The following is a 25,253-nucleotide window of genomic DNA, read 5'->3' on the forward strand; positions in this document are numbered from 1 at the left end:
TGCTACTGTTACATTTCATTCTCTTTCAATTACTAACTGAAATATAAATTGTGGATGACAATAACACGCTAGTTATTTAATCTGGTGATGATTTCTATGTCTAAGCTACATTTCTCGTGTATTTATTACAAGAATCCGTCCAACATCGAGGCCATGCGAGTTGACATTTATTTCCAAGTTTGCCATGTGGATTCGATGATTCGAACTGTACGAGGCGGCATTTTATTGGCATCCTGGACATGAATCCATCTTGACCGTCCAACTCCAAGGCCATTAAAGTCCAACCGTGCAAGTGAGAGCATACCACCGAGCGAGCGACGTCGTCGATAAGAGCATATATGAGACGGGTACGGTAGCTTCACTCATGGTCATGGGGAGGCCAAGCCACAGCCACGGAAGCGGGGGCGTAGCTGGCGACGAGGAGCGGCAGCCTCTGCGCGGCGGCCTGGAGACGGAGAGGGCGCCGGCGCCGCCCCACCATGGCGTGGAGCAGCAGCAGGAGGCGGGGCGGGGCAGCAGGTTCTGGCTCGCGTCCGTGCGCGCCGTGCTGGTGCTCTTCTTGCTCTCGGTCCCGGCCGTCCTACTCCTGCTACGGTGGCAGGCCAACTCCTCGCCGCAGTGGGTCTTCGAGGCCGAGCCCCCCGCGGAAGACGACGGCCAAGGTACGCATCTGCTCAACTCCTATGTTCTTGCTTCTACAAAAGAATTGTGACCAAAGCCTAATGATCAGCAGTGAAGCCAATACGCAGGAACGGATCGAAGTTGTTAAGCTTTATTCCGGGAATTCAATAAAAAAAACTTTATTCCGGGAATAGTTGGAGGGGCGTGCAAGAGAGAGAGAATAGATCAAACTCGCAAAGCAGATTCCTTTGCCGTCTCCGGCTTATTTTACTCGGAGTAGGTTGTCTAATCCTAAGTCGAGCTTGGTCGCATCCATCATTACATCAGTGCCATCCATCACGTAGAAGTACTCCTACTACTTGTTTATTACTATACCAAGGTGTAGTAAAATAATTAATTTTGTGTTGAGACGTGAAGTTACAAGCAAATACTGGTCGAGATGATTAATTAGCGATAAAACTATATTTCAATCTAGCATTTTTATGCCACTCCTCTCCCGACTTTTTTTCCCACGCAATCCGTCCTTAGGTGAGTCTCTCTCTTACCATTGTAATGTTAGATTAAAGATGACCAACTGGGTCGGGCCTAACGGGTCAACCCGTGGCACGGGAAAATTGGCCCGGCCCAGGCACGGCACGACACGAAAGTAAATGGGCCGTGCCGGCACGGCACGGTTAGGCGGGCCGTGCCTGGGTCGGAGCGGCGGCACGCCGGGCCGGGCCGGCCTATTTAAGTTTTTCTATTTTTTTAAGGTTTTATATAATTTATTTATCCCTAATACATAAAGAGATCCTTAACAAGGTGGTAGAGTCATTGCTTCCCATGTACGAGGTCTTGAGTTCGATCCTTGCATTCGGCGGTTTTTTGATGTTTTTCGGGATTTTCACGTGTTAACGGGCCGCCAGGCCAGAAAAATACTAATGGGCCTATCGTGCCACGGGCCGTACCCAAAACGGGTCGTGCCTGACTGGGCCCGTGCCGTGCCGGGTCGGGCCGCCTATTTGGACATCTTTATGTTAGATTAGAGTTCAGGTTGAGACTCCAAGCTCATCGGATTTAGTGGAAAATATGTGACGGTAAGACGGTCTATCGATGATGATAGTTTATCGGTGAAGTCATAGGATAAGACGATAAGAGCGCTACTGGCTAAGATGATAAAGGAAAGTTGGTTGAGATGACGACGAGATACAATGGTGAGACCTTATTCCACCGTGACAGGGTGGCAATAAGGGTGAGAGGGATTGGAGAAAGAAGAAGAGACGGCAATGAATGGGAGGAACAAGAAGATGTTAACCAACTCAGGTGTTAATCAGCCACCGGCGTACCATGCGGCGGCAACTTCTAAGTACCGGGCAGCGGCCCAGCGCATCAAAGCCAGGTGGAGCCCAGAGCATGGAACAGAATGCTGTTCTTGGTGGATGCCAGATCGAACAAAATTGACGTTTTCTTTTCCTTTCCGGGCAAAAGACAACCGAACGGTGCCCTCAAGAAACCAAAACCAGACAAAGCCGGCCGTTTGGAACCGGTGTAGTTTTTTTATTTAAAAAAAAAACCGTTTGGCTTTGGATTGGTTCGGCTGCAACGGCAATGGATGGGAGTAGCAGACACTCGCTGCCCTTGCACCCTGTTCAAATCGTGAAGTGGCTCAGACTAAATGCTACTACCGTGCCGCGCTGCACTAGCCGGTAGCCACACACCTTGGCCCATTCAGCTTGCAACTTGCTTGGCTAGCTCACCTCCCACGCGGAGGATGGCCGGACTCGTTTGACCCTCCCTGTCCCAAAAGCCAAAACCAACAGCGATGCTCGCTTGCAGACAGGGCGCCAATCGAAAAATAGGAGTTGTTTATGAGCTCATGGTGATGGGGAGGGGCGACGAGGAGCGGCTGCCGCTGCAGCAGGGGTTGGAGACGGAGAGGGCGGCCGGGTCGTCGGCGGCGGAGGCAAAGAAGCCGCGCAGGCTCTCGCGCGCCGCGCTGGCGGTGTGCTTCCTGGCTGTCCCGGCCGTCCTGCTCCTGCAGCGGTGGCAGGCCGGCGCCGCGCCGGAGTGGCTCTTCGAAGTCGAGCCCCCGGCGGATGACGACCGAGGTGTGTGTGCATCTCCATCCATCCTTACTTGTCCGCGTGTTCGTAGCCTTGTTTGGAGCGCACAACGGCTTGTGAACTAGTACCGCTACTTCAACCGTGAAGCGTGGGGATTAAGGCCCACCTGTCAGTGAGTCATATGCATTTCGCCGCACAGCTAAGCTTTTTTTTTTTAGAAAATGGATAACATTCCGGCTACGTTGCCGCACAGCTAAGCCAGCTCGTGGATTGGTTGAGGTTACAAGCTGTTTACTCATGTCGAATAAAATTAGATTATATAGATCGTCAGATCTCTGTTTTTAACGCTGGGATGATTATTTTATCTCGAAACCAGTAACACCGGGATGATTTAGCTTGGGCGATTTCGTCACCGTGAATTGGCATTGCAACAGTGATAGCTTTTTAGTAGGATATACGGTCGTGTACTCGTGGTGCTCTTCAGGTGTATAATTGTCCATGGCCTCTTGAATATTTGTGATCCTTAAATTTGTAGGGAGTTCTGTAAACCTGATAGCTTGTAATGTTCCTTTCTTGGTTCCTTTCTACCACTGATGCAATGATACGTTGTTCTCCCACGTCTTCGAGGAAAAAAAATGAATGTAGAGAGTAGGATGATTTACAGTTTTAGAGGAATTGGGGATCTAAAAAAAATTTAGAGGAACTGGAGGGAAATTTACTGGGAGAAATAGCATCGGGATAAGGTATTCAAGATGCTAAAAAAACTTAAGGGGTCTGAAACTTCACTGTGGATTATTGTTGGAGTCTCTAAGGTAATGTGTAACGTCTTAATTGTGAGCAACTCTGGCAGCAGATTCCGTAAGAGTGGTTTATGCTACCTCTTTCTATCAGAGATAAGCTGTGCAAGAATAAAGCAGAATAGGGTACGTGGACATGGTGTGTGGTTCCAATTCTGAATACTTCACTGATAGGGATTTCACAAAAAAATATGTGGTCCTTATCTGAAAATGTGACATAAGGATTACTTTTTCTTAACACGGGGAAACCATAAGGATCACTTAAAGTTAAACATGTTGTTTTGCTCTCGATAGATAACATAGAATTTAGTTCTTTTTTCCTCAAATATGCATGAGAGCTACGTATCATTGTATCTAGTAGAGAAATGAAACAGTCAAGTTACAATCGGGTTACAACACGAGGCGCAAAGCACTCGCTAACCACTCAGGACTGGAGGGCGATATTACATAAAGAGGAAACTGTCAGGCTAGAAAACGCTAAAACCTTGTCGATTACTCACAGAGAAGACTACCTAAGCGCCTTGGTCTGGCCATCACCAGAGCCACGCCTCATCTTTAATCGTTTGGCCTAGTGCTCTGCTGTCAGTGGATATGCCCAGGAACAGGCGCACATTTCATTCCTTCCACAACTCCCAGGCAATGAGCACGAACAGCTTGTCTATACATGAACATTAGTTGAGATTTACTGTTTAGCTAGAACCAAGTATACTGCTCTGCTTTAGTCTAAGAAAAAGGTTTTCACCTGATTTATTGTTGTTTCGCGCAAGGAAAGCTCGCGTCGAGTTATATTTTTAACTTTGAATGTAGTATTTACGGGCGTGCCAATATACAAAGTATACAAAAGACGGGAGGACGTTGTAACAGAAACATGTAAACTTTATCCATTTATGTCGAATTCATAAAGTACAAGTTCTTTTTATCACAACGTGTTACTCCACAATGCACACGCTAAACTGAATGTGTAAAATGATCTGGCGATTGCTTTGTCTTGGTTCCCGGAGCTTCGTAAAGCAACCCCGGTTAATTACGCCCGTCTTCGGGCTATCTCCGTTTAAGCTACGCTAGCGGTCGTCATATCGAGGTCGTCTCTGAGTTTGCAAAGCTGTAGTCACATGCAACAAAAATAGAGCAAAGTGATAACATTAGAAATAAAAAGGGTAAAGGAACAGGATAACAATCTAGCGACTATAGCTTTTTGGACTGTTTATACATCTCGGATCATCATTGGCCTCGTATGAGCATTCGAATAGTGTGTATGAAGAGGTGGGCTAAGAGCGCGGCACGACGCGTAGCTTCTACTGGAAGCGGCAGCGAGACCACAACTAAGAGCCCGACGCAGTGCTTGACTCACTAAACCCCTCTTCAGGCCTCGGACTTGTCCTCATCGGCCATTTTCGAAGGCAACATGCCATGAAGGCGAAAGCCACAAAGGCGACGGTGATCAATGTGGGCCACGAAGGCTCCTGCCGCAATGACACATATATTCTCTGTGATCAATGTTATCCGACAGCCACTCAGGCACAATGCCACAAAGGCAAATGCACACAGGCAGGGTGATCACGGTGGTAACTTGCCACAAAAGCATTAGCCACAAAGGCATAATGCTCTTTGCAAGAAGCATCAAGATTAAATATAGGGACCATCAACAATATAGTCCTCTGAATTATTCTTCTTCTTTCCTTTTTTCTTTTCTTTGCAACATATCATTATCACCAAACCAATAGAGAACAAAGCATAATATCTCATAATCGAAAGCATGTATAATGGCTCGAGATCAATAACAGGGGCAATCAACAAGAAAGCCCTCTGAACATACCAAGCACAAAGCCACTAATTATAGCACAGGGCTACCATAGGAAGAGATCAACTGGTAGCAATGCAAGCACCTATGGCATGCTGACCAACTAGAAATAGCATAACTCAGTAACTGGGGGTGAAATCAGAAGAGACCCTCACAATTGCCTCAGCTATCCACAGGTAGACGAACCATAAGAACATGAACCAGTGGCAATCACAGACACATGAGTTGGCCGTCAGTACAACGGCCAAGCACACGCACGCATATAGCAGGAACGAAACCATGACGGCATGGCTGAGCTTCAAGCATAAGCACCAGGCACACGCATTGCAGAGGCAAAGTTATGGCGATCGTGAATACAGAAGCACAACAACGCAGCCGGGCTAGCAGCAACACGGCGACTCGCGCACTGGCACGAACACATCAACAAGATGGCAAGGCTATCATGACTCACGGCCGGAGCTCGGGCTTTACCAACACATTGCCGGAGTACGAGACTTTGACGGCGCACCGCTGGAGCTCAGTTGTCGGAGGGTGAACTCCTAAAGCAGGGATCCGGAGGAGCCCCCTTTGAGGTTCGACCGGGGGGATGATTCTGAATCTGTCTTGCGGGAGAAATAAATGGGCGTAAATGCGATGGCAGGTGGAATGGAATGATCGGATGCAGAATGCAGTAAATGCACTGGAGGTTTTTAGACAGGTTCGGGCCGCACTGAGCGTAATACCATACTCCTATGTGGATGCTATAAATGCGCTGAGAATGTCTCTCAGGGATGTTGCTGTTTACAAGAATGTTTGTCTATTCTAGAGCTTCGGGCTCCTTGTTCTTCGGTGGTCTCAGCTTCTGTGCTTATACTGAACCACTGTCTTGTTCCCTTGGCTTTGAGTGTTCGAATCTGGGGAGAGCCTTTCCGTGTCCACCGACTCCTCTTAAATACTCGCCGGCGGTAGCGTGCCCCGAAAGGGAGGGCACGAGTTCCAAGGCACTATAAATAGAAAAGCAACCATCATGGGCTGCTGCGCGAAGTGACGGGGGGTTGAAAACGCGTCCCCGCCCGATCTCGGTCGTCATGATGTCGTTCTGCAACGGGCGCCGCGAAGAGGGCACACCGGGCAGCCATCGAGCAGTCCGGCGTGCCCGTTCGGTCTTGTACGCCTGACACAGCAGGGCGGCAGGCGGGGCGCCTTGGGCCTCGCGATGTTATCCCGAGGCGCGCCGGATGACGCGGGATGGGACCCGTGCATGAAATGTCCCCACGCCCCCCTGCCAGAGTGTGGCAGGGACTGACACCGAGCTTGGCAGGAGCAGTAGGAGGTGACAGGCCACACACCCTTTTAAATACGGCATCGGGCCTTTCACTGGTTGACACCTCACCGCTGGACCTCTGTGGGGGCCACCGGCGAAGGACTTCTTAGGCCGTCGGGGGACCGAGTGCTCGGGGGTCACTGTTCACATCCCTGAGCACTCTCTCCCGGATATGCCCTTTCTTGGTCCTCGGGGAACCGAGTGCTCGGGGGCCACTGTTCACGGCCCCGAGCACTCTCTCCCGGAACTAACTCCCTTGGGTCCTCGGGGTACTCGGGCGCTCTGGGGCCGCTGTTCGCAGCCCCGAGCACACCCTTCCCGGTACTCGGTTTTTCTGGTCGTCGAGGGACTTGGGTGCTCGGGGGCTACTGTTCACGATCCCGAGCACTCTCTTCCCGGCACTTGGTCTTCGCGGATCATCAGGGAACTCGGGTACTCGGGGACTACTGTTCATGGCCCCGAGCACCCTCTCCCGGGACTTAGTCTTCTCGTACCTCGCGGAGATGATCCCCGCGGGAGGGCGTCACGTGGCAAACTGCTGATCTGGCCTCAGGACTCGGGGACCTCTGGTTCCTGATTCACCGACACCAGTGCTTCTACAGCGCATAGCCTGAGCTCAAGCGTCCATAGTGCATATCAGAGAGAGAAACGACGGCCGGGCTCGTGTACAAGCACAACGGCATGCAAATCCGAACCATGAACATAGCAGCACAATGGCCGACCAGCGCAGCAACGCGATCCATGCACGACGCCAGCACTGTCAGAGGCTCCCCGACATTGCTGCCCAGCGGGGAGGGGCATACGATAGGTCAAGCTGAGCATGGTGCACGTCATCCATCACATATACGAGCACAAAGGGAGAGAAACACACCGGCGGCCGGGCCTAGCATGAGCACAACGGCGACGGGCAGTAGCACCATAGCACGATGGCCGGGGACAAGCATATGCGCACCAGAGAGGCAAGAGGGCGGGACTCATGGCGAGGGCTCACCTTGTGGAACGGAGACGGCGATGCATCTAGGGCTCATGGTCAGCGACGGCAACTCGTGGGTCGGCGGCAAACCTCTTGGTGCTGTCGTGGATCGGTGGCCCGACAACGATCTTGTGGAGGCGGTGAGCTCGAGGGCGACGATGACGACTTTGTATGGCAGTAACCAGATGCGGTATGGCTTCGCCAAGGTGTCCTCCCAATCCTTTCCTTCCGGGCACCCTCTTCCTACTTTATATATGTGGCCACGGTTCCCTCAAACCGAAGGAGATAAGGATCAAGGTGGTTCGAATTTGGGGAAAATATCCCAACCGAACTCCATCCGATCCCCCTAGGAGCAATTTGAACCAGGATATTTAGATATAGAGCGAGGAATCTGACACAGGCGAAATAAGGAGACGAGCATGCTTCGGCCTCGGGCCCAAGGAGAAGCGGGTGGTGGCCAGCGAACTCGGGCCCAGGGAGAAGCGGGTGGTGGCTGGCGAACTCGGGCCCAGGGAGGAGGTGGCTCAGCGCAGCGCGCGTGGCTAGGTGAACGGGTGGCGGCCGAGAGAGCTAGCAGCTCGATCGAGTGGGAGAGGAAGAGGAACAGGACCCCGACTAGGGGTCCACTCGGGCGGAGCGGATAAGGAGAGGGGCTGCCGACTTGGGCCATAGAGCAAAGGAGTGAGACGGGCCAGGCTGGCAATCCTAGGTCGCCCGAAGCCTCCTCCCTTTTCTTTTCTTTTTGGGAAAAATGCAAAAAAAAACCCTAAAAGTCATTTGGATTTTGACTTTCCCCCCAAAAATTGTTTTGTTGCAAGAACCCCCCCAAAAGTTAGATTTTGTTGCAAAAAACCCCCCAAAAATTAAAGAAATAAAAAAATCACAAAAAAATTCTAAAAAAAACTACAGACAATTCTAAGACCTTCTGTGATTTTTTTTTTCAAAAATAATATCCTTTGTATCATATTTTATGGAGAGGAAGTTTAGAGAAAAAAAAATGTGCAGCTCATTTATTAACTCATGTTATTTTAACTTTGTCATATCTACCATTATTTTTCCTACACAAATAATTGTTTAAGTAAACTAATAAAAGTAGTTTCACTAATTTTGGGGATGTTATGGATTAGTTATAAATTAATCTATCTGCAACACATTTACTCAATCCTGCACGTTACAATAACTATTTCAAAATTTCATGTATTTTTAGAAGATAGAGGATTATGTAAGAAGACTAAAAAAAATTTGTTTCGTGATTTTTGGATTAGTAAATAATTAACTATGTATTTAACTCGAATTAATAAATGAGCTGCACATTTTTCTTTTTTTTCAAACTTACTATCCATGAAATATGATGCAAAGGATATTATTTTTGAAAACAAATTTCACAAAAGGTCTTAGAATTGTCTCTAGTTTTTTTAGAATTTTTTGTGATTTTGTTTAATTTTTTTTGAAATTTTAGGATGTTTTTGCAACAAAACCAAACCTTTAGGGGTTTTTTTTTAAACAAAACAACTTTTAGGGGGAAAAATCAAAATCCAAGTGACTTTTGGGGGTTTGCATTTTTCTCTTTCTTTTTCCCTCTTCTTCTCTGCGCCAAAACGCAGTCGTACAATTGTAATGTAAGAAAATCTGAAGTGAAATATTTCATTACGGGGAAATGCATGTATCTGCAGTGTAGACGGCAAGCAGAGAGAAAAACTGTCACACTTGGCGATAGAAACAAGACCATGTGATAGATACCATATACAGGTGCATGCATGTCCAACTAATGATTTTAGAATATGCATCATACTGCCTTCTGCACGAGGGAACAGAAAGAACTGGTTCCTTCTCATTTCCTAGTCCCTTGAAATGCAAAAAGGGTAGGCCTATGATGAGTGACCTCCAAGTGGGCTGCGTGATTTCTTCCAACTTGCAAGCAGTTTTAATAGGGAAAAGAACAAACAACCTGCCAACCATTCTAAATAGGTGTATACTTCAGTGTTATTCACTGAATAGCCACTCTTTCTGTTAGTCCTTCCTGGCATTGTGTTTATCTACAGATTGCTTTGTTCTAGCATTTTTCTTTTTAATCACTTACGTTAATAGTAACAGCATATCTACTACTTCTAGTGGTCCACTGCTTCTCTGGCTTTGGCAGTTCCCATGTGCCAGTTCGTTCTAGCACTCTTTTGTTCTATGTTAGTGAACTACAAGCTGCAGTGACTGACTCAAAACCCCCTTTCTTCTTCAGATATACAAGATGATATGTCTGATGATCTATCTCTGTCGCGACATATTGAGTACGATAAACTTCTGAGTGGCCTTCTGATTGAGGGATTTGATGAAAAATCTTGTCAAAGCAGATATCAGTTCGCACGTTATCACAGGAATTCACCAAGCATACCTTCTTCATACCTCATAGAGAGGTTAAGGAAACAAGAAGCATTGCAGAAAAAGTGCGGCCCCGGCACCAAAGCATACAAGGAAGCCACAAAACAGCTGAGCTCCGGTCAGAGCATCAATGTGACAGATTGCAACTATCTGTTCCTGATAATCCACGCTGGCTTAGGGAACCGGATGCTTGAGATCACTTCAGCATTCCTATATGCACTCCTTACAAACCGGGTTCTGCTTGTCGATCGCTATAAGGAGATTGCTGGCCTTTTCTGCGAACCTTTCCCTGAAACTTCATGGTTGGTTCCTTCAGATTTCCCTCTGAACTATGGCGAATTTACCCAGAGTAGTCCAGAGAGCTACGGCAACATGCTACAGAATAAAGTTGTCGGTGGCAATGTAGATCGGTCTTTGGCTGGTACTAGACCTTCCTATGTGTATCTTCACCTTGATGGTAACTATGGTTTCCATGACAAGCTTTTCTTCTGCGAAGACGACCAACAATTCCTGCAAGGTATCCCATGGCTGATCATGAGAACTGACATGTACTTCGTGCCGTCCCTGTTTTTTATTCCAGCTTACCAAGATGAACTAAGCAGGCTATTTCCTGAGAAAGACACTGTTTTCCATCACTTGGCCCGCTATCTTTTTCATCCGACAAACAATGTTTGGTATTCAGTTACAAGATATTACCGGTCCTACCTTGCCAAAGCTGAAAAAAGAGTGGGAATTCAGATCAGAATATATGAAACGAAGGGCATCTTGCAAAGAAATGGCCCGTTCCCACACATTCTGAATCAGATCCTTTCATGTGCTCAGAATGAAAATCTCCTTCCAGAAATTAGCATGACAGAGGAAGCAGCAACCGAGACTCAGAATAACAGAACGATTGCCGTTCTAACTACTTCGTTGAGCTCATGGTACAGTGATCAGATCCAGAAGAAGTACGATGAGCACCAGACTGTCGACGGCACCACTGTCAAAGTGTACCTGCCGAGCCACGAGGAGTACCAGAAGTCGAGGAACAAGAAGCATAACATGAAGGCTCTTGCCGAGATCTATCTATTGAGCATGACTGACGTACTGATCACCAGTGGCTTTTCCACCTTCGGGTACGCAGCTCAGGGGCTCGCCGGCCTGAAGCCATGGATCATGTTCAGGTCGGAGAACCACGTCGTGCCAGACCCACCATGCGGCCGCGCCATGTCCATCGAACCGTGCTTCCATCAAGCTCCCTACTACGACTGCAAGGCGAGGAGGGACGCTGACTTGGGCAAAGTGGTGCCTTTTGTAAGGCATTGCGAGGACGTGAGCTGGGGACTGAAGATTGTAAATCAAACTCAGTTGTAGCTGAAATTGTTGTCAGGACACGCTTGCTAACTAGGGCAGATTCTTTTCTGCGAAGGAACTATACGAGTGTATTCTTTTCCATCCTGTATTTGATCCAAGTGTAGATAGTTGATAAACAGTTCCATGATTTTGTTTGCTCTGATCATCGATCGTTTTGCCATCTTGTTCACGAACTTTTGGGTGTATGGCATCGTTATCAAGGCGCTCGCATCCATTCGTCTGAAAGCCCGAGTTGGAAGGAACAGAGAAGGCAGCAATATGGTCAGGCACAAGGCGAGGCACAGAGCCGTCATGGGATTCAAAACTGCAGTGCTACTCCGGTACTCCCTGCTCCCGAACCCTAACGCATGTCCTTGTGCGGCTCCGGCTCAAGTCAGCGGGAGCAGAAGCCGTTGCGAGGCACGGTGGGCGGCGGCATGGCGTGGGCTCGGCAGTTTTCTTTTTTATTATAGGATGACACGTACCTGCACATATAGCACCACACACGTATGTAAGTGTGTCGCTATCACACATCGTTTGTAAAACGGAACCGGTTATTCTGACGTGAACGTCCGAAGATAGTTGTCGTTGACATGTGGACGACCCACATACAGCGACAACTATGGCTGTAAACCCAGTGAAAGTACTGGAATGACACTACCGGTCAATGACCAAACTCCTGGTTTAGACTGGATCACGATTAATAATTACAATCCAAATTGACATCACTAGCGACCATTAGATCATACTAGAAAGATGACGTGGCTTGCTGCGCCCGCTGAGCCCATCCCACTGGGGTGTGGCCGACGTGTTATGAGGCTTAATTTTGACTGCTCTATAGATGATACGGTACCCTAGTCATAACTCGTTCAGTGTCTGAGGGAAGTAATTTTACGGTGGCATATGCATTCGTTCTTATAAAGAGAATTTTCCATCAAATTGACAGAAACTTCTCTTTGTAAGACTATATAGGAAATGTTCCTATGCAATCTATAAGAACGTTGCCATCCTAAATTTCCTTCGCTCGGACACTCAACGAGGTATGATTAGGGGGGGAATTTGCACAGTTGCCACTAATTTAAATGTGTTTCGACAAAATACCACTCCTCTCCTACTAACACATGATGCCACATGTGTTAATGACATATAGGCCAGGATGATAAAATCTTCGAAACACAGCTAAATTAGTCACATACAAGAAATTTTTCCCACCAAATATACTTCGCAAAAGGTGAATATCCATATAATAAAAGAAGTCTTTGGTAGAAGAAAAAGTTCAGCCGTAAAAATAGACTTTTGCTAATGTAGTCGTTAGTGCCATGGATATTAATCTCTTGTAATCAAAAGTCAGAACATCATGTGAGTAATCTTGTATTATCCCTGCAAAGTTATACAAAATAAAAAAATGGAAAAAAAAGTCTAAATTACTCTTCTGAAGTATCGCAAGAGTTAACCCTCTCAGTTTGCACTACCGGATCACATCATCCCTTTATTGGTTTCACTAAGCAGTTTTATTGGTTTCATATCACCTCTCACTATTAGCATGTGTGCTTCCACATCACCCCGTCTCTCTATCTCTCCTTGGACTTCCATGCAAGGGCTTTGGTGGAGACGGCGGCGGCGGCGGCGGCGGTCTACAGATCCGATAGAGGACAGCAGGGAGGAGGGCATTGGGGTGCTCCTGCTCCCCGCAGCAGTGCACCTCCTATCGGTCTCTCCTCCCCATCACGTACTCTCCGGACCAGCACAAACCGAAACTCAGACGCTAACATCGAATACATGCATGCAGATACATGAAGATCGCACCCTGTATGGCTGTATATATATATGTTCCGTATGCGTATAATGACTAGCATGCAATTTTTGCTCGGCGTGTGATGATCCCGTTTAACTAATCAGGCATCCATGCGGCCAGACGCGGTTGCCGCGGCGGACGCGCGGCCCTTCGGCTTCCAGCAGATGCGCCATCCTGTACAAGATGCTGCTGCCGGAGGTCTTGCTGCTCGTCCTTCTTCGTCTATTTTGCTGCCCTCCAGGCCGCTCCAAGTACCAAGCTCAAGCAAGTCGTGAGTACGCACGACTCTGGATGATATAGGAAGGAAATTTTATAAGATTCGTCCTTCTGAAAGATTTGTTCTTTTCATGTGATATATGTTTTCTATTCTTCTGTACGCACGTATAACGATGTAGATCAAAATTTATCAGAATCTTTCGCACGAGATCTTATAAAACTTACTTTGGAAGGACAGAGATACGAGAGAGAGAAGGGGGTGGGGATCGCGCATTTTGCAAAAACGCTACGGCGTTTAGAATATTTAGATTAGATTGTGCGGCCCGGATTGAAGCGGCAATGTTGGCCGGGCCTGCTGCCGAAATGAAATCCCGCAGGACAGCGAACAGCCCCACCGACGGGACCGTTGGACCTGAGAACGGCCATGTACATGGAGTGTGGGATATTTTTGTAGGGCCCATGGGTTAAGACCTAAAAACATGGGCTTTGAACGAGAGGAGACTAGTCAACTGGTTAGCACCCAGTACGACGATGATCAGTCAACTGATAGCGGCAGCAGTGCAGCACCATGAACAGAGCTTACGATCAGTGCCGAATCCAATACGTATCGATCGACTAAAACGATTACCATTCTACGAGAAGTGAAGCTCGGTGACTATCAAATGCACAGCTAGCGCAGCGTCCAATCCAACGCAAAACCTGCCGAAGTTTTCGACTCGCCCTGCATCTTAAGCTGGCATCGGTCCGCCCGACCCGAGCGTTAGCCCTGTCTTCGAGGGAACTTCGGTAGCTTTTAGCCTTTCCTTTTCTTACCGTACCATTTTGCTGCTGCGAGATAGAGATCTAGATGGAACAAGATGAGGGCGGGTTTTTGCCTTCACTCGTTCCTATCCGTATGTCTCCTGCCTCGCTTCACCCCGATTCAAGTTCCGAAACATTTACAGACAGATTTGGCTGGCATGTACCGATATGAACTGCATATAAGCCTGAATTATATCCATATGTAGCACACAAAATCCTTCTTCCTTACGAGAAGTAGCAGTGTACTAGCAAATCGCCATTTCTTTTTCCAACTGAAACATTTATCCCCACTTACAGCGCGTGCAGCTATATGCAAAGATCACATTTGCTTTAGTTTGAACACGTATACCAAACATCGTGACATGAAAGGGGAACGGGACCATCTTTTAAGAAAGAAAAAAAGATGATGAATTATACGGTCTTTTAACGGGAATAGAAGAGAGATGATGAGGTTGGGCCAAAGGAGAAAAGGCGTTGTGTTTCTCATTAGAAGTGTATGGTGCACACGAATTTAGCTGGCACGTAGCTTTTCACGGTGCTATGGCAAATTGGTATCATCACAGTACTTCTCATGGAGGCATTTAGCTTGTTGTCGGGATGGAACCCTCTTGGCTTGCTACATGGACTGCATGCGCAGCAGCGGAACCTCCCACCACCTCAAGCTTCCGACGATCTCCTGGATACAGAACATGACTCGTCAATTTCTCCCTCATAATGTAAGAAAACCTTGGACCTCCCTTATCCAGCTTACATGGTGGACGATATGGAATGAGAGGAATTCAAGGATTTTCAGGCATGTTGGACGCGACTACGCAGCTGTCACTAATAAGATCATCGAAGAAATGAGAGATTGGTCACACTTGGGCCACCAGTACCCTTAAGTTGCTGAATCCGTCTCCTCTATGCAACTAGAAAGATGGTACAAGTTAATAATGTGGCTAGTCTTGTTGTATTATTTTATCACGATAACATTTGATTAAAAAATAGTCTCATATTATCATTTTTTATTTAGACTCTTTATTTAGATATTTTGCTTCTCAAACCGTATAAAAATCGAAATGCTAGTTTTCTATAATTTTTAATTCCAAATTTAACTATTTATTAATCTTATTTGATATGGATTCTTTGATTTAATATAGACTATTAGATATTTATAACAATAATTGATCTATATCTTTTTTTAATTAATATGGTAATTTTGTGATCTAAGAGTGAACATGATAGCTCCTTTTTATACTTAAATAATAATATAATAGATAATTTTTTTCTTTTTAGTTGGTTGCTATCCTCCTCGTAGCAACGTGATGTAATTACTATGTCAAGAGGACCCCATGAAAATTCTGTTTTAATTAACACGTAAGAGCACTCTAATATCTTTCGTAAAAGAAAAGAAAGAAAAAGAAACTCTCTTGGTTGCCAGATTGGGCGCTCAGCGAGATCTCTGGGAATTGTCGATCTGCGGAGACAAGGCGATGAATAATCTTGCCACGAAGCTGATCCACGTGTCTGTTTGGAGCACACATGTGCAGTTCACCCCTGTTTTAAACTGTTACTAGCTAAGTGATGTGAGTTTAAAAAAAATTAAACGTGATAGAATCAAACACAAACTCAAGGTATGTAGATGTAGATGTGTCATGAGAGTGCTGCCAAATGAATGTGTCGGGAGCGATGCCGTTGTTTGATTTCAGATGAGATCCGAAAAAGAGATTATCCACTAATTTTTTTATTTATTTTTATTAGTAAAACATATTTCAAATCCGTAGTTAGTAACGAGGTGGAGATGTTGGAGGACGAGTGTGAATGTTAAAAGTGGATAAATTATTTAAATTTTAAAGAATTTATTATATGTGGGAAGAGTAAAAGAAAGATGTGACATGATGATCAACTCGTGTCTTATATAATAAATATTAGGGCTAGGCTACTGGGGCTGTGACCCTAGTCATGGCAAAAAAATCCCAATAACCCTCAAATTTCTATGATCCAAACCATTTTCCCATTAGTTGGCCCTAGGCCTTACTTAGCCCATGATCCAGACGCAGGCCCAACTTCTCTCTATGGCTCTCTCTGCTCGACTCCACCCATGAGACGTGTGTCTCTTCATGCTCGATGCCTCTCTCTCTCGCTCTCGCTCTCTCACCTCTGCGTCTGTGGCCTGCTGAAACCCTAGCCGAGCTCCTCTGGCATACACGACGCATGGGAATAGGGGCAAGGAGGCCGCCCGCCCGCACAAGAGGGGGGCAGGCTAGCAAGCAACAACAATAGATCGTAGTGCTGTGTGTCCAGGGGTAGCGGCGCATGGGCCACGACAGAGACAGTCGGGCAGAGGCGCAACCGCGTAGGGGCATACCGGTAGGGGCGTAACCCCACAGGGCACAGGGGTAGATCAGCAGCAACAAGGCAGTAGCAAAATGGCCTGGGTGCTTGGCTAGTGGGCAGGACGGCCGACGGTAGCCGACAAGTAATTTCTCCCCAATTCTCCACTCCTTTTGTCATTTTGATGAAATTTTGTATCATTTGCACATATTAAAATATGATTATATTTATGTTGCATCTTCCAATTAATTGATACTAGAACTACACAATGAAAAAGAGCAAGACATTGTCATCTTACTATGCTACTACTCTACTCCTGTAGTATGATCTGCTCAACCACCTCTAGAACTAGAAAATGAAAAACAAGAAACACTAGAAGAAACAGTAGGAACCAGAGCCACCTGTTGCGACTGGGTTTCCAGACAAGGAGAGCCTTCGGATACAGAGATATCGAAGGGCACTCAAAGCGACACGTGTTGGAGGCAGAACAATTTTCTTGATGTCCCTTCCGGTTGCACAGTGGCTCTATTTATAACCCGTACCCGGCAACCACAGGTGCTGTTTACAAATCCTACCCCCTTACCTGCTACATTCCCGGAATATTCGAGGGCATTACGGTATAAATAAGCATAATCACATAATTATAGAAGTACCCTGGGTGACCAAAATCGGGCCCACTGTGTCGAGGTGATCCATCTCTCCGAAGGACGTCGAAGCCTCCTTCACTCGGATGCCCGTCGGATAGCCTTCGTCCCCCGGCGAAGGTCAACTTGCATCTTCTCCCTTTTCGAACGATACAGACTGTGGACCCGGGCTTCGCTCTTCAGGCGAAGAAATCCTTTGTCTTTGCCGGTCCAGGAAGTCGAAGATGCGTGCGCGCCTGCACCCTTCGACCAGCGTAGCTCCACGATCTTCGCTGCTAACAGATGAACTCTCTGTAACAACCACCCAGGCTATCACGTGGCATCTCCAGTAAACTTCGCGGTTCCCTTCGAAGGGGGCGGGGGGGGGATTATCCCCAACACTACCGATGCTAACGTCAATACTTATGTTGTACTTGATTCCAATCAAATTATCGTTGATCTTGGTCTTCACATACTAATTGAGCAAATGGATCCGAATATTGGGGATGCTGTCAAAAGAGAGTATATTTCGATGGGTCCATGCCAACTAAAAAGTCATAATTATCCGTAAAGTGTAATGAACGAACGTAATAGGAGATTTTATGAAGGATGATTCAAAAGTCATGCTTGTTTGGAATACAGTGTTGCTAAGGATGTTGCTTTTTTGTATTTATTATTTCCTCTTTAAACAACCAAGAGATGAAAACTACGGTATCAAATTATTATGGAATCAAACAATCGCTATGGTGAAAGATCTATTTAATTATTGAGATGCATTGCTTGTCTAGATCTAAGTAACTCTTTTGCCAACTACAATAAAGGTAAATGATTAGAATTGGCCAAGATTTATGTTGCTGACTTCTCCCAATATGACTGTCGGAGGGTGAACTCCTCAAGCAGGGATCCAGAGGGACCCCCTTTGAGATTCGGTCGTGGGATGATTCTGAACCCGTCTCGTACGTGAAATAAATGGGAGTAAATGAGATGCAGGTGGGGTGGAATGATCGGATGCCAGAGGAAGTAAATGCTTAGGGGATTTTTAGACAGGTTCAGGCCGCTCTGAGCGTAACACCCTACTCCTGTGTGTATGTTATAAATGCTCTGAGAATGTCTCTCTGAGGATCTGCTGTGTTACAAGAATATTTGTCTAAGTCTAGAGCTTTGTGCTTCTTTCGTCGGCATCAACCGGAGTTCGTTCGATGTGTTCTATGTCTTTGGTCGATCCAAGTCTCGATCCTCCCTTCTCCAGGGAGCCCACCACGCTTATATACCCATCGGGGCGGTAGCGTGCACAGAAAGGATGGTGCAAGTTTCAAGGTGCCATAAATGGAAAGCAACCATCATGGGCTGCAGCTCGAGGTGACAGGGAGGGTTAAAAACGCACCCCCGTCCGGTCTTGTTTGTCATCATTTTGCTTTTCAGCGAGTGATGCGGGGAGGGCCCACCGGGCAATCACCGAGTAGCCCCGCGTGCCCGCCCGGTCAGAGCAGGCCTGACACAGTAGAGCGGCAGGTGGTGTGCCTCGAGTTCTACGATGTTATCCCGAGGCGCGCCTGTCAGGACCCCGGACCCGGGTTCCCCTGTGCCTCCTGTATCAGTCCCTGGATCAAGTAGCTGATACACACAGAATTCAACAGAATGATATCAAATACATACTTCGAATACAAATAAGTAAAATAAATACCTGAAAAGCGAAAAGATGGTCCGGTGGACAAGAATCCACAGCAGACCAGCCAGGCAGAAGAGCCTACAGCGCAGCGGAGCGAAACGACGATGCAACCCAATGCCACAGGCAACTCGGGTGCGGACGCGACCTTAGACTTCTTCTCTTCGACTTCATCTGGGTTGAGGTTGATCTCCAACTCAATAATCTGAAAGCAACAAGACTGAGTACGGAAGGTACTCAACAAGTCCTATACTACTTCAATGGGTGGATAGATGCATAATGGATATTTCAAGGATAAGGTTTTACGGCATAGTTTTAAGCGTAAAGCAGATTTTATGCAAGCATCCAGTTATATTCTCTATTGTTAACCTTTTGAAATAAATGTATCAAAGCTTTTGAAAACAACAGCAGGCATCTTCTGTTGGTACTGAGTATCACCTCAAGTCCCCAACGTATTAGAAGGTGACCTGGTAGTAAAGCTGTCGAAATAGTTTTAAAACCAAAACCAAGGTAACAAGTTGTATCTGAGGGTTTTCAGTCCTGGGAGGGGCTATACCTCACTCCGCAGTCCCTTTTATCACATCTGGTGTACCTCTAGTACCACACAGCTTCTGACGGATCGAGCCAGGAACTACATCACACGGACATCTAGTCCACACACTCACTCATCAAGACACACGCACCCTGAGTCTAGTCAACGCGATTGCTGCTTTCGCATGTCCATGACCGTGGACACGGCTATTCGAATAGTTTTACACTTTGCAGAGGTTGTACAACTTTACCCACGCGATATGCTCAGCCTCCCACTGTTGCATGCAAGGGAGCGAATCATAGCGAGACCCTCCATAACACCTTTCCTGCTGGGCTTTTCCACGAGACACGCCCAAGTACCAGAGCTGCATGCTTCCGAAGGCCAGCATCCCTTTTTAAGCCTTGGCCGGTACTAGAAACCTCCAAGCATGCGGGACAGGATAGTACTTGCCTGCTCGTTGCTCTCAGCCTCCCGGTATGATGTTCGACCCAGTCCAGTGAAAGGAAAGTCAAGTCCTGCCCATACAGGACGCATGGTTGTACGTAGTGGCTAGGCTAGACGGGCCGCAATGACTCGGTCCTTAAACGGCCGGGGTGGGCATCTCCCAGCACGAGTATTCCCACAATACCACATGCTCCCAAGAGCATCCCTTCCCACAGAGGACAACTCTACCTGCCCCCGCCAAAACAGTTTTCACCCATTTTTACAAATCACCTTCCATGTCCCACGTGACATCAAGGATTTCTCGACCATCACGGAATTCACAACCATCAAGGAATCATGGTATATGAGTTATTGTTGATAATAGTAAATCTTGTCTCCGAAGAGAAGTGTTTTAAAAGCAATATCTCCGAGGAGACGTATTTTAAAAGCGACATCTTCGAGGAGATGTATTCCATCTTAAGCATGCTAGATATCAAGACGTCGTCCATCGTTAATATATTTAACAACAGGTATTCCTAGGGTGATATGTATTCTGGATGATGACATGTATGGCATGACAGTGTTGATAGGGTTAACTACTACAAGTAGTTTGAGAGAAAATGCAATATATAGCACATGCGATAATAAGTCCGGTTTTTAGTTGATCATGTATATTATTCAAAAACATAGGTTTAATATGATCAAGGAAATAGGACTTGCCTTCCTGAAAGTGCAATTCAAGATTGGTCTTGTCTCTTGAGTTTCCTGGGATTCTTCTTCATCATTGGACCTTGCCTTCAGTTCCTTTCTCGCATTCTTGCTTAGAACCTCGACTTCGAGCCTACGCAGATTAACGACAAAAAGCGCACAACGACTAAGCAAATGAACACCATAATAAAACCAAATGAATTACCAAAGCGGAAGAAGAACGACGAAGAAAACGACGAAAGCTAAACTTAGCGGAAGACGATCGGCAACTCTAATCAACACGAAGTTAGTACACAGAGAATAACGGGATAATCTAGCGAAGCTAGGCTAAGCTATTAACCTAGTTGTTTTATCAACTTAAGAGAAAACCTGAACAAATCACGATTAACTAGGTGAACTCTTATTAGATTAACTGTCGAAGGACGACAGCTAGGGATTCTACGTGTAGGCGAGTGCACGTGTATAGGCATGAATATATGTGTAATACTTATGTCTATATGTATATAAGCATGTATACATATATACATAAGTATAACTCTAGGCGATTATATGTGCTTAAGTGTGGAAATTAATATTCTAATCTATAGCATTGAAACATGGTCGTTTAGCAACTAACCTTAATTACCTAGTATTGCTTAATTGCCACACTACCTAAGTCATATTTTATTGCTATCATAAAAGCATGCATGCAATTAATTAATTAGATTAATCTATTCTTTGAATCTAATTAATTAATTACTAAAAGGTTGCTCAATTAATTAATTACCAATGTTAAATTATTCTATCATATTCTATTAACATGTATTTATTTATTTAACCGCTACACGGGTTAATTTATCACCTTAATTGAACTAAGATTAACTTATAACCTATCACATGAAATAACAATTTATTCTTAAACACTTAATTGAAACAACATTTAGTTATTCTTATTAATAAAAGGAATTAATCTGCTTAAGCTAGGTTATCATAAGTGACTAATCTATGATTACAACCTAAACATCATTATCGAATTATCTAACTCGACATTATTTATTAAAGGAGAAAATCTAAATCTAGATCAAATACCGCAATACAAATAATTACCAAACGAGAAATTAAATGAACTCCAAAATTTACAAGACTTGGCATGAAGGTAGATTATGATTTTAGAGGAATATTGACGAAAGAATCGCCGAATTTGGAGTTGAAACAGAGGAGTTATAGCGGACGGAAGATTGCCAGAATAGAAAATCCTGGAACTTAGAAAATGCTACTGTTTCGTGAACTCGATCCACGAGATTTGGTGGGCCGGTGGGGCATATGAGGGTGGTGCACCGTGGACCGGAGGGGGGGGGGGGGTTCGGTGCAGTGGGCTCGGTCCACGGACCGGTGAACCAGGGCGGCTCGGCTGGAAGGTCCACCGTGGACTGGACGTGTGGACACGCCGGCCTGAGCTGTGGATAAGGCTGGCTGGGCCTTTGGCTTTTCCCGAGCGGCACAGAGAAGAGAGAGAGACCGGAGGGAGGGGCGGTGGCGCCGGGGAGCATAGAGAGGCGGCGGCGCCGGAGGGAGCGAAGGAGGCCGGAGCTCGGGGAGAGACCGGAGAGGGAGGGAGCCGGAGGGAGTTGAAGGCGGAGCTCGCCGGCGGAGGAGGGGCGGAGCTTCCCGATGGCACACATGCGGCATCACAGGCCGGGGCGACTGGAGTTCTCGGCCGGGCGCAACAGAGAGAGAAGGCCGGAGATGTGAGACCGGTGGAGAGAAGGGAGACGCCGGCCGGGAGAGAGTGAGCCGGGGCGAAGGGGCTCGGCAGCGGGATGGTGGTTGCCGGTGATGGAGCTCGGGGAGAGAGCGGGAGGGGAGGAGAGGCACCGGAGTGAGGGGCGGCGCGCGGGACGGCGCGTCGGCACAGAGCACGGCGACGGTGCGGCGGCCATCAGCGCGGGCGGCGCAGCCGAGGGAGAAGGAGGGAACTGGAGAGGGTGGCGCGCCTGGAAGAGAGGAGGTTGGCCGGGGCGGTGAAGCGCCGGCGGACCAGCACACACGATGGCAGCACGTGCGGCGACGCTGCGCGGCAGATGTGGTCTCGGTCGGGCGGAGCTTGGCCCGGCCGCGAGGAAGGAGGAGCAGAGGGGGAGGCTCACCTAGGATGGCCGGTGATGCGGGTGGCGGCGCTGGCCGGCTGTGCTCAAGGCGGCCCATGGTGGCTCGGCGCGAGCCGTTCTGGCCGGGGGAGCCGGTAGTAGCGCACTGAGGCAGCGCGTGCGGCCGCGATGGCACGAATGCGGCGCACACATCAACGGCGGCCTGGACTGGGATGACGCACACGCGGGCGAGACGGCAGCGTGGGGCAGCTCGGCGTATGCATGTCTGTGTGCTTGCTTGTGTGTATATATGAGAGTGGTGGTTGCCTGTGTATATGTATGCATATGTGTGAGGAAGAGGAGGCTTGCAGGTGAAGCTTGAGAGGAGAAGAGGAATTGGCTTTTGGCTTGCTCGGCATGGGTGTTGGCCGATTGGTCGGTGATCACAGAGAGAGGACAGAGGGATGGGCTGAGAGAGAAGGAGAGATGAGAGAGAGACAACAGTGAGATGAGAGAGAGATATTTGTGTATTTGAATTGCATGGTGTTGTAATTGAAATGTGTGACAATTTGTATGTTTATGAATTGTAATTGTATTTTCAAAGATTCAAACGAATGCATTCGAATATAAAATCGGCGATGATTCAAAAGAATGACTTGGAATGGAAATGGGATTTGGATATATAGGATTAAACCCAATTAGGAGTATTCGAATCTGAGTTTGGGCATTAATTCAATAAGGGTATTTGAATTAGGAGAAAGGTTTGAACTGGAAACCTCGGTATTTGAGAGAGGCTTGAATTCAAAGGAATTGAATTCAATTGGTATTTGAGCTGATAAGAATAAATATTGAGATTCGAATTTGAGAGACATTCAGTTCGAGTTGACCAAAGCTACTTGAGGATAATTCAATGGAATAATTGAATTATAGATTTTAGCTGGACTGGAAGATCGATCTTTACGAATTGATTTGGATTAGGAAATTACCGAGAAGAACTAGAATAGATTCGAACTAAGAAGCATTCAATTCGAATTGCTACGCAAAGAACCATAAGAACCAATAAACCAAAATGCATATGATCAATTCAATACAACGATTAATTTAGAAATTAACTTGGTGCTTTCTGGAATACTTAGCCCAAAATAATATATTTAAATATATACATACAAGTATATATACATCAAATATATACTTCCTTGGTTTTATACTAGTTTAATAATTAGAAAAAGTTTTAATTTGGAGTGAATTTTGCTATTTTTTATATGCTAAAATTCAGGGTGTTACAGCGCCGGATGACGCGCGTATTAAATGTCCCCACGCCTCTCTGCCAGACCGTGGTAGGGACTGATAGCAGGCGTGGGGGAGTGGTTGGAAGTGACAGGCCATGCGCCCTCTTAAATGCAGCATCGAGCCTCTCACTAGTTGACACCTCACCGCTGAGCCCCTGTGCGGACCATCGGCGAAGTACTTCTCAGGCCCTCAGGGAATTGTGAGTGCTCGGGGATTACTGTTCACAGCCCCGAGCACTCTCTCCCGGGTATGCCCTCTTGGTCCTCGGGGAACTCGGGTGCTCGGGGACCACTGTTCACGGCCCCGAGCACTCTCTCCCGGAACTTGACTGCTCGGGTCCTCGGGGAACTTGGGTGCTTGGGGGCCACTGTTCATGGCCCCGAGCACTCTCTCCCGGAACTTGACTTTTCTTGTCATCGGAGAACTCGGGTGCTCGGGGGCTACTATTCATGACCCCGAGCACCCTCTCCCGAAACTCGGCCTTCTCGGGTCATCGGGAAACTCGGGTACTCGGGAACCACTGTTCATGGCCCCGAGCACTCTCTCCCGGAACTTGATCTTCTCGGACCTCGGGGAGATAACCCTCGAAGGAGGGCGCCACGTGGCACTCTGCTGTTCTGGCATCGGGACTCGGGGACTCCTGGTTCTTATGTTACTGACAATGACCTTTTAATCCTTAGGGACTAACTTGATATATTCATTGTTGATATGGGAGATGATTATCATTTCACAAGCTATCATGACCTTGGTAATCTTGCTATTAAGATGGTTGAAAAATAGACACAATGTTTTTCCATTGATTTATCACCTCATCGACTCGACTTTGATTTTGCACATTGCAACCGCCATGGTTGAAAGAGTCTTCTCAGTTATGAAAATTATCAAAATTGAATGGAGCAATAAGATGTCGAATGAATGGCTGAATTATAGGATTGTTTGCTATAATGAGCGTGATACTTTTACAAGCATTAAAGATAAAAACATTTTATACAATATTTAAAAACAGAAGGGCATATAAAAAATTACCTCTATTACCTCTGATTAGTGCTAGTGGTATGTTGTATTCTTGATTGCTAATTTTTTTCATTAATTAATTGTAATTTTACATTATGATTGTTTTACCTATACAACTTGTAATTGTAAATTTAGTTTCACATATTATTATTGCGGAAGATACCAGAGGCTCGAATGAATAAAATACTTATTAATCAGGTAATTGCTTTTATAGCATTATACACTTTTATGTAGTTCATTGTACTTTATAAATATGGAGTTAAAGTACTATATAAATTGTACATTTTTACTTTATTTTTATTATATATTGATACGTGACCTGATTTACGTGGTTTAAATGTTTAGTTATTGGTTTGGGTCTTGCCAGACGCGTAGCTCCGCTACTGTTAGGGCAGCTCCAGCGTATGCTTTTTCACGGTGCGGAGGAGAGAGAAAGGGAGTAGGAAGAGTGCAATTCGATTGGAGCATTTTGTTGGTCGCACCGGGAGCAGGAAGCACAGGAGCTGGAGAAAAGTTGCCATGCAGAACGCCACGTGCATATGTGAGAGATTATAGAGGGATGTG

The 25,253-nt window shown here is 46.5% G+C and overlaps 1 protein-coding gene across 2 annotated transcripts; it reads left to right on the forward strand.

Annotated features, from left to right (window-relative positions):
• Positions 1-310: 310 nt before the first annotated feature.
• Positions 311-11,423, forward strand: LOC133919864 (galactoside 2-alpha-L-fucosyltransferase-like). Of its 2 annotated transcripts, none has more exons than XM_062364406.1 (2): positions 311-662; positions 9,771-11,423. In XM_062364406.1, the coding sequence occupies exons 1-2, from the start codon at positions 365-367 to the stop codon at positions 11,261-11,263; spliced, it is 1,791 nt and encodes a 596-aa protein (XP_062220390.1). In that variant the 5' UTR covers positions 311-364; the 3' UTR covers positions 11,264-11,423. The 2 variants fall into 2 exon arrangements, with proteins under 2 accessions (XP_062220390.1, XP_062220391.1); XM_062364407.1 differs by lacking the exon at positions 311-662 and adding an exon at positions 2,291-2,708.
• Positions 11,424-25,253: the final 13,830 nt, after the last annotated feature.

Source organism: Phragmites australis, chromosome 5 (genome assembly GCF_958298935.1).
Source record: "Phragmites australis chromosome 5, lpPhrAust1.1, whole genome shotgun sequence".
In the NCBI taxonomy this organism is placed as follows: Eukaryota; Viridiplantae; Streptophyta; class Magnoliopsida; order Poales; family Poaceae; genus Phragmites; species Phragmites australis.

Excerpts from the sequence above, each read along its gene's own strand:
- LOC133919864 (XM_062364406.1), top strand. The coding sequence starts at position 365 with ATGGTCATGGGGAGGCCAAGCCACAGCCACGGAAGCGGGGGCGTAGCT. Across the intron at positions 663-9,770 it reads CGCGGAAGACGACGGCCAAG|ATATACAAGATGATATGTCT; the intron begins GTACGCATCTGC and ends TTTCTTCTTCAG.